Source organism: Lepus europaeus, chromosome 23 (genome assembly GCF_033115175.1).
Source record: "Lepus europaeus isolate LE1 chromosome 23, mLepTim1.pri, whole genome shotgun sequence".
NCBI classification, from domain to species: domain Eukaryota; kingdom Metazoa; phylum Chordata; class Mammalia; order Lagomorpha; family Leporidae; genus Lepus; species Lepus europaeus.
Window position 1 is genome coordinate 2,517,259 of NC_084849.1, and position 17,850 is coordinate 2,535,108.

General features: G+C 61.1%; 1 protein-coding gene across 1 annotated transcript in view; it reads right to left on the minus strand.

Moving 5' to 3' along the window:
* Window positions 1-519: 519 nt before the first annotated feature.
* Window positions 520-17,850, minus strand: part of TMEM132C (transmembrane protein 132C) — a 161,775-nt gene continuing 144,444 nt past the window's right edge. Inside the window, exons 6-9 of the mRNA XM_062182825.1 lie at window positions 12,460-12,665; window positions 10,452-10,728; window positions 9,265-9,456; window positions 520-1,680 (exon numbers count right to left, since the gene is read on the minus strand). Of these exons, the coding sequence (XP_062038809.1) occupies window positions 520-1,680; window positions 9,265-9,456; window positions 10,452-10,728; window positions 12,460-12,665 (1,836 nt within the window). The remainder of the gene's footprint in view (window positions 1,681-9,264; window positions 9,457-10,451; window positions 10,729-12,459; window positions 12,666-17,850) is intronic.

Sequence of the window (17,850 nt, forward strand, 5' to 3'; positions counted from 1 at the left end):
ATGTCACACCGAAGCTGTTATTGCTCTGCCAAGATAATCCGTGTCCCCTAACCAGCGCGACTGCCACCACCCACCCTGGCACCCGCCAGCCCCCTCCGCCCCTCCCCGCGCCGGCCGGACACTGGCTGCCGGCCTCTAATGGACACGTCTCTTGGCAGGCCCCATTTTTATACTTTGCTCCTTTATTAGAAATATAAACAGGCTCTCACTCGTCTCTTTTTATTTGTCTTTTTGCATTTTTTTAACAAATGATTTTTGGTAGCTTGTCTGGACGCTGAGTCATAAAATAACTTTCCTAGCTTTGCTCTGCGCAGCCCGGCAGCTCCACCGACCGCTAAAAAACCCTCGATACAAAAACGCCCCTGCCTGGCTTCACGACTCCAAGCCATCAAGTTCGGAGCCCAGCCCTTCCCTCGGAAGCCCAGGGTGATGCCCCTGGCCAGGCTCCAGGGTGGGGGCGGGGCCGTGGGTGGGGCCATGGGCGGGGCCCTCCCTAGGCCTTGGGCTCCGGGGCGGGGCCTAGGCCTTAGCTTTGAGCTTCTCCAGGCAGTCCCCCGGGTCCCTGGGGCCACCCACCACCATGTCTGGGCACACCCACTTGATGTCTTCCCCGTGGCCGCCGCCGATGGAGTCGACCGTGGGGCAGCCGTCGTCCGGTGGGATGGCGGTGAAGGTGCTGAACTGCACCTTCTTCCTCCTGGAGGTGGGCGAGTGCGGAGGCTCCTGCCCGGCCCCCGGGGCGGGCGGCCTGTGGACCTGGCTCTGCACGTGCTTCTGCGAGCCCCCGGTGAGCGGGAGGTGGCTGCTCTCCTCGTGGCCCCCTAGCCCACAGTCGATGACGGTGGTGCGCTCGTGCTGTGGCGTGGACCCCTCGCCCGTGTTCTCCAGGAGCTCTGCCTCATTGCCCAGCCACACCCAGTCGTGCGAGTGCGGCACGGAGGCCTGCCCTTCCACGGGCACCTGCTTGTGCCTGTACCTGAGGGCAAAGGTGGCACAGTTGACGAGGAAGACGATGATGGCCAGGCAGAAGACGCCCAGCAGCGCGTACATGCCGATCTCCAGGTCGCTCAGGCCGCGGGGCCTCTGCACCAGGTCGCCCCCCTCCAGCCCGGCCCCCGCCCTGGGCGGCTCCCCCTGGGCCGGGAAGCGGGTGAAGTCCAGGGGGATGTTCTGTGGCTGCGCCTCCCCGTCCAGCCGGCTGCTCTTCCCCGCCCTGTTGCCCACGGGCGACTTGGCCGTGGCGGGGACTCTCCAGAGAGCCCCCTCCTCCCGCTCTAGGGAGGAGCTGCCGTGGAGGCGCCCGTCCTGGCCCTGAGCCTTCTGCCTGCGGCCACTGGCTTGGTTCTTGATCTCTTCCTCACCGCCGCGGTCCTCCACGGGGCTGGAGTCGGCGTCGCTCTGTCCGAACTTGACCCTGACGTTGCCGAAGCCCACAGCCAGGACACTCTTGCGCTTGGACTTCTGGCAGGCCTCTGCAATGGCCAGGTCCACTCGGACCAGCGGCCCCTCGCCCTCCCCCTCGGCCACCACCACGGGCCACCTGGGAGAGCGGGCCTGGGCGACTGACACGATGGTCTCATCCAGGGAGGTGGCGGTCAGGGAGAAGTCCTTGGCGTCGTAGATGTCCACGGGCGTTGCCGAGCCGTCGCTGAACTGCAGCCACGTGCTGACCACGGCCTCCTGCAGGAGACAGGCAGTTAGAACCCCGGGGGAGGGGCTCCTGCCCTGAGAATCCCCCCGTTAGGACAGTATCCCCAGAAACGGAACCGGTCCCCAACACTAAGACCCAGGGCCTGGGAGAGGACACGGGCTCCTCCATGACGACCAGAGCACACGCTTAGACACGCAACGACAGCTCCAGTCATTTCTCTAGGAAAGCAAAGCGAGATCCGGCTCCAGCGGCCTTGCCAGCGCAGACACCACTGGGCCGGTCAGCCAAGCCTGTCGGCGAGCCTGGCCTCCACAGCCCGTCGGCTTGCTGACACTGCTCTCCAGTGATGGCCGCGGGCCGGGGTGCTGGGGGAACAGGAGAGCGAGTGCGTTTGGTTCTGTAAAGCTGACCCAGCTGTGGTGGTCGAGACACCGACCACAGCTCTCGGCCCAGTAGCGGGGCTGCGCTACCTCGTGCACCTGGTTTGACGGTGCGGTCTTGGGGCAGGCATCTGGCCTCGTGGTTAAGAGGCCCCGGTGCCGCGTCGGAGGCCCAGGTCTGACCCCAGCTTCGTGCTCATGCAGGCCCTGGGGGGCGGTGGTGCTGGCCTGAGACTCCGCTCCTGCTGCCCCATGGGGGACCTGGACCCAGCACCCCAGCCCAGCGTCAGCCCCGTCTATCCTCAGGGCTGTGGGCATTTCAGGGAGCTTTTTGTTTTTTTCTTTTTAATTTTACTTATTGGAAACACACACAGAGAGACAGAAAATATCTTCCATCCAGGGGTTCATTCCACAAATGGTCACAGCAGCTGCGTTTGGAGGCAGGAGCCCCATCTGGGTCTCCCCCGTGCTGGCAGGGAGCCACGCACTGGCGCCCTCACCTGCTGCCTCCCGGGAGCGTTAGCAGGAGCCGAGCCTGGAAGCAGAGGTGGGGCTGGGTCCCAGTCGTCCAGCACGGGCTGGGGCAGCCCACACAGGGGTTTACTCACCGCACCACAAGCTGGCCCGTCTCTTTCAATCAACAGTAAGACATGTAACTGTGCCATCTCGCTGTGTGAGGCACCTTTCCAGAGAAGCCTCACGAGAGGGAAGTTCACAGAGGGGACTCCCATGGCCCCGTCAGTGCCAGAGCCACGCAAAGTGGCTCCCATCGTGGGAACAGTCAGCCACGCAAAGTGGCTCCCACCGTGGGAACAGTCAGCCACGCAAAGTGGCTCCCATCGTGGGGACAGTCAAGGTCTGAACTCTGGTGACCTAGAAATGCCCCCCACCCCATCTGCAAGCCAACAGTCAGGACAAGCATTCCCTGCCCCCTTGCCCCCTGCAAACACAACACCATGGAAGGCACTGGGCCTGAGCCAGCTCTGGGCACTTCTGTTTCGCCTGTGGGAACAACAACTCCCCATGGGCAGAGGCTCTCTGTGGGGCAGATCTCCAGCGCCTGGGGCAGCAGTGGGGGAGCAGGGCCTCTCTGGGGGGCAGATCTTCAGCGTCCGGCCAGCGTCTGTGTGCGCTGCGGGGCAGACTTCTGTGGGCAGATCTTCAGCACCCAGGACAGCGTCTGGGTGTAGCTGGGACCCAGCCCTGGTTCTGGGCCAGAGGGTGACATCTGTAATCCTGAAGACTAAAAGTTCACTTGACAGCCACTGGGCGTTCACTGGGGGTCAGGTGCTGTCCACGGCCATTTACATAGCACACTTCCTTCCCTCTCACAAAGTGGGTACAACCTGAGAGGTGAAGCACTGTGTCCAGTCATGTGGCTGGCGAGAGCAGGATCAGGACTTGGCCCAGCACTGTGGCTCCAGGGCCCCACTCTCCACCATTTTGCTAGAAACCGGCAGGCACGGCCATTGCCAGAGCCCAGTGATCAGCCGCACAAAGGGCTGTTGCTGAAAAAGACACACAGCTGCCTTCTCTCTCTCTCTCAATATATATGCTTTTATTTATTTGAAAGGCAGAGTTAGAGAAAGAGAGAGAGAGAGAGAGAGAGAGAGAGAGAGAGAGAGCTCCTCCATCTGCTGGTTCCCTCCCCAGATGGCTGTAATGGCGGGCTGGCCCAGGCCAAAGCCAAGAGCCAGGAGTTAATCTGGGTCTCCCAGGTGGGTGCAGGGGCCTGAGCACCTGGGCCACCTTTTGTTGCTTTCCCAGGAGCACTAGCAAGGGGACCCACTGGGAGTGGAGCACCCCTGTGGGATGCTGGCGTCGCAGGCAGTGGCTCACCCAGCTGCACCACAGCGCCAGCCCTGACTGCTGCTCCCCTTTCTCACACCATCCCAGGCCTGACAGCAGCTGCCCGCCCGGGCACTTGGCCACATCTATGTCAGGCCTTGCCTTTTCGGTTTAAAGACACACCCCCGCTCCCTCCATGGACAGGGGACAGGATAGTCCCATGTAGCAAGCTCCGGGCAGATGGTGCCTTCACAAGGAGTCAGACCCCGGCCCGAGTGTGGGGCTAAGGTTACCCCACTTCTGGGGGGTAGGGGTCACGAGCAAGGCAGGTGGGGAACGCGGTTCTCTGGGAGCAAAGCAAGCGAAGCAGGCGCAGCTCGAGGGGTGCTCCTGGCTGAACGGTGACAGCCACAGCGGGGAAGACGCATGGGACGTTCCCCCGGGGAGCTGAGCAGGCCAATAACTGTTACCAGAGGCTGCAAAGGGCTGTAAAGTAAGAGCAGGCACTGGTGCGGTGGCTAGAGCGCTGCCTGGACCCCCCGCAGCCCAGCCCGGGAGGCAGCAGGATGGCTCCAGCGCTGGGGCCCCTGCCTCCCCCGTGCGAGAGCTGGGTGGAGCTCCGGGCTCCGGGCTTTGGGTTCAGCCCCAGCTGTACCTGGCATTTGAGGAGTGGAGCAGCAGACGGGAGCTCTCCCTCCGCCCTGCTCCCTCTCTCCCTCTCTCTCTGCCTTTCGAATAAAACATACTGTAAAATAAATAACTGTAAAATAAATAAAATACACAAACAAGCACCACGGCCTGTGGAAGAAACTGGAACAGCACAGACCACATTGAAAGGAACGGACAAGGGCCAGGCTGATGGGTGAAGCACATGGGATTTCTGGAAATAAACGGACAAAGCCACTGAAATCAGCCGCTCAGAGGATGGCCTAGGAGAGAGTTAGTGCCCTAGGAGACAAAGCCTAGGACTTCACCCACAGACAGCCACAGGGATACTGAGGCACGGAAGACACGACGGCAGGTGAGAGCGCGGCGGAGGGGAGTGGGCATGGCCCGTGGGTGCCGCCCGTGACTTCCAGGAGAAGAATGAGCCCTGGGGGAGCCATGTGTAACACGGCGATGGCTCCCCGTGCTCCAGGACAAGCAGGGAGGTCCTGATGACACCGAGTGTCTGGGCTGAGCTGCACCTGGCCGTGCAGACGCCTGCCCAGGACCTGAGCGCTTCTGCTCCCCCCGGCAGGTCTGAGGCGGGAAGTGACCTTGGAGGGGTGGCCCCTCTGCTTGGCACCTGCCCGCCTGGTCCTGCTCTCCCCACCACCCCGAGGGCCCTCCCTGGGCTCTGGAACCGGCCTGGTCAAGTCTGCTGCTGGGGGTGCCAGGGCGTCACCGCTCACGGCCAGGCCTCCATGAGCGGCAGGCAGGAGCAGTCTGCTCGTCCCTACTCCCTGCCCCGGCCTGGACTGGCTCCGTGTCCCCTCGTCTCAGCTCTGCCTCCATGAGGACCAGACCTGACGGACGACGTGGCCCAGGCATGTGAGTCATACCCACACCCCTCTGTCCACACTATGGAGGGGCACTCTTATCCCACTGGCCCCTGTCTGCCTCCGACACCCCTCCCGTGCCCCCCACGCCTCATCTCGTTTTCCATCCTGGCTTCCAGGAAGACAAACGAGGCCCTGGGCGCACAGGTGCTGCCGCCCTCACACCGACGGCATCAAACCTCAGGTTTTCTATTGCAAAGCTGAAAACATCGAGAGCCGAGTGCCAGCTTCTGACGCCCCCAGGGCAGAGAGGGAGACGCAGCGCTGTTAGCGGGGAGCGAGCCCTCTGCGGCTGACTTCTCATCTTGGATCAATTTGCTCCACAAGCTCCAGATGGAGGAGGAAGTTAACACACATCAAGCCCCTCGTCCGGCCGACAATCGGCACTGAGCCCTCAGAACACGCTCGCGTGCCGAGACCCCTGTCCAGCAGCCCCGCTGTGTCAGACACCAGGCCCTCTCCTTACTCGTTACGGTCAGGGTGGAACAGAACATGTGATCAGAGACAACGACACACCCCCGAGAGGAGGAGTCCTGGATGACCTGGAGTAGCACAGCCCGGGAATGATGGAGAGCGCTGTCCTTTCAAGATTCGAGCCTGCAGATGGAAGGACTACATCCATCAATCCCCCCGAGGCGGTGCTGGGGGGCTCCAATTATGTCGGCTGATGAAGACGGATGGGCCACGCCGTGGGGCACGGGTGGCTCTGCCCCTGCCAGGGAGGCCGCCACGCTATCGTCCACCCCAATTAATGACGCCTTCTCAGCAAACAGCTTTGGTGTTCTGCTTCCTCCCTCCCAGCTTGCTCTGCTCCCCTTGGAAACAGCAGGCCAGCGGAGGAGAGCAGCGGGCTGGCGGCGTGGCCGCAGGGGACCTGTCCACGGCCCAGCGCCTCCAAGGGACCTGTCCACGGCCCAGCACCTCCAAGGAACCTGTCCACGGCCCAGCGCCTCCAGGGGACCTGTCCACCTCCAGGGGACCTGTCCACCTCCAGGGGACCTGTCCACGGCCCAGCGCCTCCAGGGGACCTGTCCGCGGCCCAGCGCCTCTAAGGGACCTGTCCACCTCCAGGGGACCTGTCCACCTCCAGGGGACCTGTCTGCGGCCCAGCACCTCCAAGGGACCTGTCCGCGGCCCAGCGCCTCCAAGGGACCTGTCCACGGCCCAGCGCCTCCAAGGGACCTGTCCGCGGCCCAGCGCCTCCAAGGGACCTGTCCGCGGCCCAGCACCTCCAGGGGACCTGTCCGCGGCCCAGCGCCTCCAGGGGACCTGTCCGCGGCCCAGCGCCTCCAGGGGACCTGTCCGCGGCCCAGCGCCTCCTGCCGACGTTCGAGAACAAAGCCAGATGGCAGCGGTCTCCTTGCAGTGGCGCTGGCCCTGCAGACTCGTCCTGCCCTGGTCCGCAGGACCTGGGCACTGATCCTGTTTTCAGCACAGTTGGTCTTAAGTCAGGAGATGTTCCTAGACGACCTGGGAGGGGCCAGTGGCTTCTCAGGGCCCGGCAGAGCTTGGGATGTCTCTGGCTGGCAGCTGGGGGGGGGGGGGGAGCAGGAAAGGACTCCACGCACGGAGACCACAGGGGTGCACTGAGCGGTGACAAAGGACGAGGGTGTCCTAAGGGACCTCAGAGAAGCCCCCGGCCAACACCCCACAAAGGGCCTCATCCACACAATGTCAGGGTCTGCGTTCTGCCACCAACACAGGGGAGTGTGGCACCCTGGGGAACCCAGCCCTGGGGCCCTGGGCAGAGAACCCCCGGGCACCCAACCACGGAGCTAAGAAGTGGGCACTGGGGGCAGGCATTTGGCTTTGGGGTAAGCCACTGGTTACTCCCTATGGGAGCAGCAGGGTTAAAGTCCCAGCTCCGGCTCTCACCCCAACTCCCTGCTCATCAGGACCACGGGAGGCAGTGCTGGGCTCTGCCACCACGAGGGAGACCTGGACCACGTTCCCAGCTGCTGGCTCGGGCTCCAGCTCCGGTTCAGACCGTTTTGGGGATGTGAAGGTGGTGGATAGGATTCCTCTTTGGCTTTCTTGCTCTCAATTAAAAAAAAAAAACAACCTGAAATAAAAGGACGTGGGCGTTGTTGCAAGGCCCCCAATGGCAGCCACTAAGCAGCATCCATGCAGACCCCGAGGGCCCCTCTGCTCTGGGCAGCATGGACCCCACTCGCAGACACAGCTGCAGGGCTCGGGTCTGCCCCGGCCTGAAGGCATTTGGGTCCACAGTTCTTAGATGGACACAAACCCTGCTCTGTGGACAGAACTTTTCGGTCTCCTCCGGAAGCATGGAAGCTCCCGGGCTTGGCCACCTGCCATACCCTTGATGGTCACTGTCCTGTTCCCACAGCCATGCCTACCGCCACCCCTGAACACTATCAGGTCCCTGTCCTCTTCCCACTGCCACCCCTCCCACTGTCACTCCTCCCACTGCCACTCCTCCCACTGTTACCCTCTCCTATGGCCATGCTCCCCACTGTCACCCCCTCCCACTGTTACCCCCTCCCATGGTCACACTCTGTCACCTCCTCCCACTGCCACCCCTCCCACTGTACCCCTCCCACTGTTACCCTCTCCTATGGTCATCCCCTCCCACTGTCACCCTCTCCCATGGTCACCCCTCCCACTGTCATCCCCATCACCCCCTCCCACTGTCACCCTCCTCTCACTGCCACCCCCTCCCACTGTCACCCCCTCCCATAGTCACCCCCTCCCACTGTCACCTCCTCTCACTGCCACCCCTCCTATTGCCACCGTCCCACCCTTGGAACACTGGAGACTGCAGCCCCGTATTGCCGCAGTGGGGCTGCTCCTACAGCCTCTCCCAGCCCACAGCGAGGACTCGGTCAGCCCCCCCTCCCGTCTCCTGTATCTCCTGGATGCGAGTCACCCAAGCCGCCGAGGTTAGCGGCCCAGAGTTGAGAACCAGGTCCGTGTCTGCTCCCACACGGCCCACGAGGTGCCGGTCACCCCACAGCACCACTCCACACCAGCCACTGTTCCCAGACTCAACGCAGGTCTCGCAAGGACACGTTCTAACGGGTGAGACAAGGATGGCCGGGTCACACAGGGCATTCTGAACTCTCCCTGGCATTTTCCCCATGACCACACCGAGAGGTGCAAAGTCCAGCAGACCTGCCGAGCACCTGTGCCAGCAACCGGGGCGACGGGGCCACAGGATCCTTTTCCTCCTCCCTTTCACTGTCCTGTCTCCCAGCCCAGCTCTGAGAGCCATGCGCTTGCTCCATTGATGTTGACGGAGCGCCTGCTGCCTGCGGCGCCGTGGGGGCCACGGGTGAGAGACAGAAGAAGCACGCACTGACATTTCACGGAGCTCGGGTAAGAGAGGATGAGCCTTGTGCCAACGTTTCAGGGAGCAGAACGAGTGAGCAGACAGACAGACAGCACTTTCAGGTAACAGAGAATGCTCCGAAGGGAAGAAAACAGCTGTGCAAACGGGAGCTGTGTAGACGAGGCTCTCGTGACAATGTGACGGCACAGCTGGATAGGAGAAGGCGCCCTGCTCGGGGCACGGCCAGGCCTCCTGCTCCGAGCCCTGAAGACACTCAAAGGTAGGGGGTGCCTGAGGTTTGCTGAGACTGAGGGGTGCGGGGACACGCCCAGGGAGCTAGGCAGGCGGCGGGGGCGTGGAAGACTCCAGTCTCTGCAGGTGCGGGGGGGAAGAGGCGTGGCTGCGCAAGCGCTTTCTGCTGCTGGTCAGGGCACGGAGTGGGGGGGTCGGGGTGCAGGCGCTGGGGGAAGCAGGCAGGCAGGAGACCAGGTGAGGAGCCTCTGTCTGCAGCCGCCTGTCCCCCGTGGTGAGGGTCACGGCGCCGACTGGCCCCCGGCCCCGCTGCGCTCGGTCGGGAACAGCAGCTGGCCTCTCTCCCTCCCGGCCCTCTACCTGTTTGGGGGTCCGCAGCAGCTCCTCGGCTGTGGCCACAGCTGTGATGGCCTGGCCATCCTCCGCGTCGGGGTGCAGGGTGGCTGACAGCCCAGCCACGAGCTGGATGGCCAAGTCTGTCACCGACACTTTGTCATCTAACACGGTCACCGTCTTCTCGGCCAGGATGGAGTCAGACAGTGGGGACAACACCTGCGGGCGCGGCGAGACACGAGGAAAAGCCATCACACCTGTTTCCAGAAGCTGGTATTCCCCATCTAAGCTTTCCCCTGCCGGACGGGCCCAGGGTGAAGGAACCACGCAGGCAACCCGTACTGCTGCTCATGTGCGCCAGGACCGCGCCCTGCGGCGTCAGAGAAGGAGGCTCCTTCCCCAAGACACGCCGGTTCTATCTGCCCACGAGCTGAGATAACTCCATCCTGTCTCGCAGCGCCCATGAGCCCTCTCATTTCAACAAGGTCCCCTTGCACGAGGCACAGCCTGGCTCACTGCACATGGGGACGAAGGGCTACACAGCCGACTGCGCACAGCCTGCGTCACAGAGCAGGTGAGCCGTGGAATGAGCGGGGGAGAACCGAGCTACGAACAGCGCACGCCCCGGCGCCGCCACGAGCCGCTGCCGGGCACTGCTGTCGGATTCATTGCACAAGTCCAGGGGCCACGACAGACGCGTTCTGTCCTCGCACTCCCATCTATGGTGCAAGGACCTTCCAGAAAGGACGAGTGACGAGGGTGGGACTGGGGGCTGAGGGAAAGGCCACCCACACCCCACTCCCTGCCTGAAGCACCCCCAGTTCCACACGTGTTCTTGTGCCAAGCCCGGGGGCAGGATTTGAGTCTGCTGAGCGACTCAGTGACTCAGCAGCAGGGTGACAGGCAGGGCGTGGCCATGGCCTCGCTCCTCCCCCTGGCCTCTCGCAGAGGCTGTGCAGAGAGCCCTTGAGGGCTCTTCCTACAAGGGGAGTGGACGCTCGGTGGGCAGCAGGGGTGGGGAGGGGCTGCTGGGAGTTGGGGGGAATGAGCTCGCAGTAGCTCAGAGCGGGGTCCTGGCCTGAGCTGGTCCAGGCCCGCCGGTCTGCGTTCCCACGCTGCCACCCGGAGGTGGCATGGAGACAAGGGACCGGCCACGGTGCCCCACCCACCCCCGAGTCTCCCGCTCCAGGGCCAGGCACAGCCGTGCTCCCTACCTGGATGGTCGTCATCCCGACCTCCCGCCCGACCAGGACCCTGCCGGCCTGCAGTGTGGCCACGTGAGGCTCCTCCAGCTTCATGAAGTCCGCCACCAGGTGGGTGATGTCGAACTGCCAGTCGGGACCAAGCAGGTGGCTCGGCTGGCCCCAGGGCCCGGCCCCCTGGGACACGAACTCTGTGAGGACGCGCACGGTGGCGCGCTGGAACTGCAGGGCGCAGCCCCGGCCCCGCCGCTCCTCCTCCTCCTCCTCCTCCTCGCTGTCCTGCGTGGGCCTGTGGGGAAGGAGGCTCTCAGGGCCAGGCTCCCCCGACCTCACAGAGCCACCACCCAGGTCGGAGGCCCCGGGACCACAGCAGGCTGCCCCATCTACCCCTGGCCCCGGGAACACAGCAGGCTGCCCCATCTACCTCTGGCCCCAGGACCACAGCAGGCTGCCCCATCTACCTCTGGCCAGTGCCAAGGGCTGGGCATCGCTCTCTGGACATTTATGGCAAAATAAATAAATAAGTAGATAGATAGACAGATAGACAGACAGACGGCTAAGACTTAAGAGCTAATATCTGGGGCCAGCGCTGTGGTGCAGCAGGTTAGAGCCCCAGCCTGCGGCGCCGGCATCCCATATGGGTGTCGGTTTGAGTCCCAGCTGCTCCTCTTCTGATCCAGCTCTCTGCTATGGCCTGGGAAAGCAGCAGAAGATGGTCTAAGTCCTTGGGCCCCTGTACCCTGTGGGAGACCTGGAAGAAGCTCCTGGCTCCTGGCTTTGGATTGGCACAGCTCTGGCCATTGTGGTCATTTGGGGAGTGAACCAGTGGATGGAAGACCTCTCTCTCTCTCTCTCTCTCTCTGTGCCTCTCCTTCTCTCTCTGTGTAACCCTGACTTTCAAATACAGAAAACAATTCTTTTTTAAAAAAAAGAGCTAATATCTGCTTCACCCATAATGTCCAGTAAGTCGCCTGGGCCACATGTGGCTATCTGAATTTAACGAATAAAAACGGAACACAAGTTTAAAGTTCAGCCTTCTTGTCACACTGGCTGAGGGCCACGTGCTCCACAGCTTCTTGTGCTGTGGCCATCACATTGGACCGTGTGGTTCTACAACATTCTGCCACACAGACGATCCAATGGGACAGAGCCCCTGAGACACGACGGGACCCCCTTACCTCCCGGGAGACCAGAGGCAAACCTTAGTTATTCCCACGTTCACAGAAGGCACTGGGTGCAGGGAGGTTGGATGGTTGGACGGCTGGCCCAAGCCCACAGAGCGAGGCAGGGCGTCGGTCTCATCCCCAGGGCCCCCGACAAGCCCGGTCTCGCAGCTGCTAACCCCAGGGTGCGGCCCAGCTGCCTCCCGGCTTGGCGTCCCGGCACTGCCGCCTACTCTAAGTGCGCTTCTTACAATGAAGGGCCGGGGACTGTCGCTGGTTGGGATGAGTGACTCCAGGCAGGAAGCCGGGAACCGAGCAACGACCCTCACTCAGCCAACTGTGCCAGCTGGGGACCACCGAGCAGAGACAACCAGACCCCACGCTCCTCCCAGTGTGAGTGCTGAGCCCCGCGGAACAAACCAGAGGCTCTTTGCCCACAGCAAGCCCAGGGTCCCACACCCGGATCTGCACAGGGCGTTCCCAAGCTCCCATCCAGCACAGATGACGACCCTGATGCTCTGGAGAAAATAAACCCCGCCTCAAATTCCCTGGGGACCATGGGGCCGGGAGAAACGTGACTTCTGTCTTGCTGTTTGGGGAGGGCCACCCCCACCCAAGGCCAGTGTTGAGTGCAGAGCCTGGGGTCGCCCGGGCCCTCTGCTGAGCGGCTCTCGGCTGCCGGGCTCAGGGGAATGCAGCCCTGGCGACATCGGCACCTGCTGCGTGCTGGGGCCTGTGCAGCCCTGGGCATGTCAGCACCTGCTGTGCGCCGGGGCCGTGCAGCTTCCTTCAGTGCCAAGGCCAGTGGACACGGCTGCTGCGGCGAGCTCCAGGGCGCCGCCCCCTCCCAAGCTCACCTCTTGCTGGCCACGATGGGCACCCTCCAGCCCTTGATCTGGCTCAGCTCTGTGTCGGAGACCTGGATCTGCAGGGGCAGCCGGGGCGCCCACACGGTCACGAGCAGAGGCGCACTCAGGTGCTGGTAGGTGAAGTTCACTGCCGCATCCACCTGCCCTCTGATCTCTCTGCCGTTGACGAAGACGTAGTCACAGTGGTCAGACACCTGCGGAGGCAGAGAGGGAGACGGTGGAGAAGCTCCGGAGATGGGAGGCCGCCTGGCTTCAGACGCACCAGTTTTCTTGCAGAAGAACAAAGCAAACGCTTGGCTGGGGTTCCTGCAGTGCAGAGCCCGAGGCGACTCTGACTGGGATGTGACCGCAGGGAGTAAGGAGGCAGGCAGAGAAGGAGCGACAGCCAGCAGGCGCTATGTTTCTGTGGCTGCCACCGTGGCTGGGAGGCTGTTATCAGAGGCCTCATGAATAGTGCCCGGGATTGGAGGGATCCTCAGGGATTCGAGGTGGGGGTGCTGGCTGCCACCCTGTCTCCCACTGCTCCGGGGCTTCCCCCACCCGGGACAGAAAACGGCAGCTGGAGGTGAGGCCCTGCACCTGCAGTGGAATGGCTGGGTGCACCTTGCACAGAGCTGTGGCTGTGACTGAGGGCTGTGAGCCGCGCTCCGGAGGGGGCCACGCCGACGCCCATGCCCCCGGCTACCGGGCACGGGGCCTGCCGTGCCTTCCTCTCTGCTCTCCCCACTCACACACAGTCCCGAGCCTTTTCTCCGGGGCCCTGGGCTGGGAGCCGGTGCTCCCATGACCCCGGGGACTTCCTGCCCCTGCATCACCGTCGCTGACCCTGTGAGCTGTGTGGCCTCGCGTTGCCAGTGACTCCCGTTCCCTCTCCTGCCCACACTCCAGCAGCCTGTCGCCTCAGGAAAGGGTTGAGAAAGAGCACAAAGGGAGACACAGCAGACTCATAGAATGGCAGACGTCCTAAACAGCACTCTGGCCTCAGAATCAGCCCATAAGGCATTCGGATCTGGCTGAAGAGCCTATGAGAGTATTTTAGGCATGGAAAGCCAAGACACTCTGGAAAAAAAAAAAAAGAAGACCTAAATGAAAGATCTCAGCGAGTGAGATCCCAGTAGAAAGAACGGGGCCATCAAGGTAGGAGGTACCTTTCTCTGAAGGGAGGAGAGAACTTCCACTTTGACTATGACCCTGTCAGAATAAGATCGAAGTCGGAGAACCCTAAAGATTTCCATAGCCTCAGCAACTCATGACTAGAGCCTAGGGAGATTACTGACGCCATAAACAAGAGTGTCAAATGGTTAAGTCAACAACAGGAGTCACTGTGTACTTACATCTCATGTGGGATCTGTCCTTAATGTGTTGTCCAATGTGAAGTAATGCTATAACTAGTACTGAAACAGTATTTTTACACTTTGTGTTTCTGTGTGGGTGCAAACTGATGAAATCTTCACTTAGTATATACTGAATCGATCTCCTGTATATAAAGATAATTGAAAATGAAAAAAAAAAAGGCCGGCACCATGGCTCAACAGGCTAATCCTCTGCCTTGCGGCGCCGGCACACCGGGTTCTAGTCCCGGTCGGGGCACCGGATTCTGTCCTGGTTGCCCCTCTTCCAGGCCAGCTCTCTGCTATGGCCCGGGAAGGCAGTGGAGGATGGCCCAAGTGCTTGGGCCCTGCACCTGCATGGGAGAAAAAAAAAGAAAAAAAAAAAAGAAAAAAAAAAAGAAACTTGGTATTAAATTGGAAATTACATAGAAAATTAATCAATTTTTAAAAAAAATATAATGTAGGATCTCTGTCATTAATGTGCTGTACATTGTGATTTATTTATTTTTTTATTTTTGACAGGCAGAGTGGACAGTGAGAGAGAGACAGAGGAGACAGAGAGAAAGGTCTTCCTTTGCCGTTGGTTCACCCTCCAATGGCCGCCGTGGCCGGCGTGCTGCGGCCGGCGCACTGTGCTGATCCGAAGGCAGGAGCCAGGTGCTTCTCCTAGTCTCCCAGGCAGGTGCAGGGCCCAAACTTGGGCCATTCTCTACTGCACTCCCGGGCCACAGCAGAGAGCTGGCCTGGAAGAGGGGCAACCGGGACAGAATCTGGTGCCCCGACCGGGACTAGAACCCGGTTTGCAGGCGCCACAAGGCGGAGGATTAGCCTAGTGAGTCACGGCGCCGGCCCGTACATTGTGATTTAATGCTATAACTAGTACTCCAACAGTATTTTTCACTTTGTGTTGCTATGTGAGGGCAAACTGTTGAAATCTTTACTTAATATATACTAAAATGATTTTCTGTATATAAAGAGAATTGAAAATGAATCTTGATGTGAATGGAAGGGGAGAGAGAGCGGGAAAGGGGAGGGTTGCGGGTGGGAGGGAAGTTATGGGTGGGGGGGGAAGCCATTGTAATCCATAAGCTGTACTTTGGACATTTATATTAATTAAATAAAAGCTTTAAAAAAAAAAAAGAGCACAAAGAAAACCAAACACAGACGAGAAAAGAGGCGCACCCAGCCTCCTGGCTCTTGTGTTCCAAGCCACTCACCCAACGACAAGTGCACAGGAGGCCCCATGGGCGCTCCCACCGTGGGGAAGAAACAGAAGCCGGGTTCTCCGGGCAGGCCGGAAGGGGCCTGGACAGCGATGACGGCCACGGCTGAGGGAGCCCACGCGGGCTGTGCTGACGGCACAGTCCCCTGGGAACTGTGACAGCCGCCTGAAGGCCTCTCTCCCCACGCCTCGGCACGTAGGCTGGGATCCCAGTGAGCTGAAGGCCCGCGACAGAAACCAAGCTGGGTCACAGGGAAACGAAAGGACCTGTCTCGCACAGCCAAGGTTAGGGGCTGGGGTCTGTCTGTCCCACGTGTCCACATCACCTCCCACACTGTGAAATCTTTAAAGGCAAAAAAAAAAAAAAATGTCTTACCCATATTTGATCTCTTGATTGGTTCTGCTCATGTAGTATATGTGTATGGGCAGATGGACGGACGGAAGGAAGGACGGATGGATGGACAGACAGGGGGACGACGGATACATGCAGAGATGGACGGATGGATGGACAGGTGGGTGCATGATGGGTGGATGGATGAAGGACGAATGGACGGACATATGAATGGATGGCCGGATGGCCAGATGGCCTGATCGTTGGATGAATGGAGAGCTGGACACAGAGGTGGATGAACAAGAGCTCCCTCCCTTGTTCCGACACCTGTCAAGGTGTCGGAAGGACACATAGAGAGAGTGAGACAAGATGGAGCCCAACACTACAGAAACCCAAGAAGTGGATGTGAAAGCCTTGGACAGCTCGCAGGCAGTGTTTTCCAACCTTCGCGGGTTACTGACCCTTTGAGAATGCAATGCACTTGCATGGTTTGGAGGAAGGGCTCAGAGATAATGAAGTCACTCCCACACTCCTGCACAGCACTTCCCTACGGAGCGATCACCACACCTTCGCTGACCGTGGACTGGGGAGCAGCTTCCGCTGTGGGCGTGCATCCAGCCAAGAACCTGCAGTGCTGAGTGGTGACCTCTTGTGCTCAATCTCCCTTCCCCCCCAGCCCCCAGGAACAGGGGTGGAGCTCGTTGTCCACTCACACGTCTGCTTTGAGGGGCAGCTGTGAGGGATGGGCTGAGGGGATTCCTTCCATCTGCTGGGGACAGTAGCCAGCAGCACGTGGGAGTGGACTCGCGGACGGGTCTTCCCACTCATGGCCAAGAGCACGTTGGAAACACGTCCACACTGCTTACGGATGGAGACCAGTGTCAGCCGTTGCCCCAGACCAGTCATTAGCGTGGAAACACTGTCCTGGATCTGGGCGGGCATCAGCATAGCAGCCGGGCAGGAGCTCCATCCGCAATCTCGTCTTCAATCAACACTGTCATTACAGACCGTTGGCCTTTCTCATTCATTACCTCTCTGAGCTCGGGTGGGAGGGAACCCGGCTGCCCCGGAATACATAAATAATGAACACCGGGCACCATAGAGCCATCGTCGGGGCTACTCCTGAAGGTGTCGTAAACGCCTGGGTAGTCTCAGGACACATTAATCATCTCCTGAGTGGCTGGCGGTGGGACCGGGGTACCCAAATGTGCCGGCTCGTGGACTGCCAGCAAGGAGCTCCAGCGTCTTTCTTGCAGTCTCGTCAGCTTTCACTGTGCCAGAGTCCCCGTGGAGAAGACGGCCCACTGGACTTGGCTCACTGACGCTGGCGCTGTGCGGGCTCAACACAGGGTGGGCGTGGAACCGGCCGCTGGTGTCTGCCCATAAGGACAGAGAGGGGAGGGCTGGGCAGTGCGGTCAGTGGCTGTACCCTGACCTCTCAGGCCTGGGCATTGTCGTGGGTGTCGCTGTGTCCGGGAGAGGCAGTTCTGGGCCGCTTTCCAAGGGAGGAGCCAGGCGTGTGCTGGCCAACCACTGATGCCCAATGGGACCTCGCTGGGCCCTCCTCTCGCCCAGTGGACACTCGAGCCCAAGCCAGCATCAGGAGGGCAGCTCACCTGCTGGGCCCACTCCACCCTCGGGTGCATTTCTAACCGGATCTCCCGTGAAGCTGAGGCCGCTGGTCTAGGGACCACTCCGAGAGCCAGTCCTCGACACGTGGCAGCTGCTCCTCCTTGTCACCGCGGCGTCCGGCACGGCCCCGGCATTGCTGCAATCATGTGGCTCTGGTGCGTTGAACAGCGCTGTGCTCACCGCACCCCAGGTCCTGACTCCAGACACCCGACTGCTTATTCAGCATCTCCACTTGGATCTCCGAGTAGCACCTTGAACTTCACATGTTCAGCAAACTCCTGGCAGAGGTGTGTGAGCCGCGCTCTGGAGGGGGCCATGCCGATGCCCAAGTCCCCTGGCTGCCGGGCACGGGGCCTGCCGTGCCTTTCTGCTCTCCCCACTCTCACACAGTCCCGAGCCTTCTCTCCGGGGCCCTGGGCTGGGAGCCTGACGCTCCCACGACCCCGGGGACTTCCTGCCCCTGCATCACCGTCGCTGACCCTGTGAGCTGTGTGGCCTCGCGTTGCCAGCGACTCCTGTTCCCTCTCCCGCCCACACTCCAGCAGCCTGTTGCCTCTCGAAAGGGGTGAGAAAGAGCACAAGGAAAAACACACACAGATATACACACACATATTTTGGCCACTTAGGGGTCAAGGGTTGTATCTGAAACCTGCAGTTCTGGTGCACAGAACTTGTGCCTGCTCCGTTCGTGCCAGCGCCCCCGTGTAACACGGCTGCTCTGCGTGCGCAGCCTGCTCCGTTCGTGCCAGCGCCCCCGTGTAACACGGCTGCTCTGCGTGCGCAGCGTGCTCGCCCACCGTCTCCGGCTCAGTCCCGGCAGAGCTACGGCCAGCTCAGCTCCCACTTTGTGGGTGAGCAGGCCG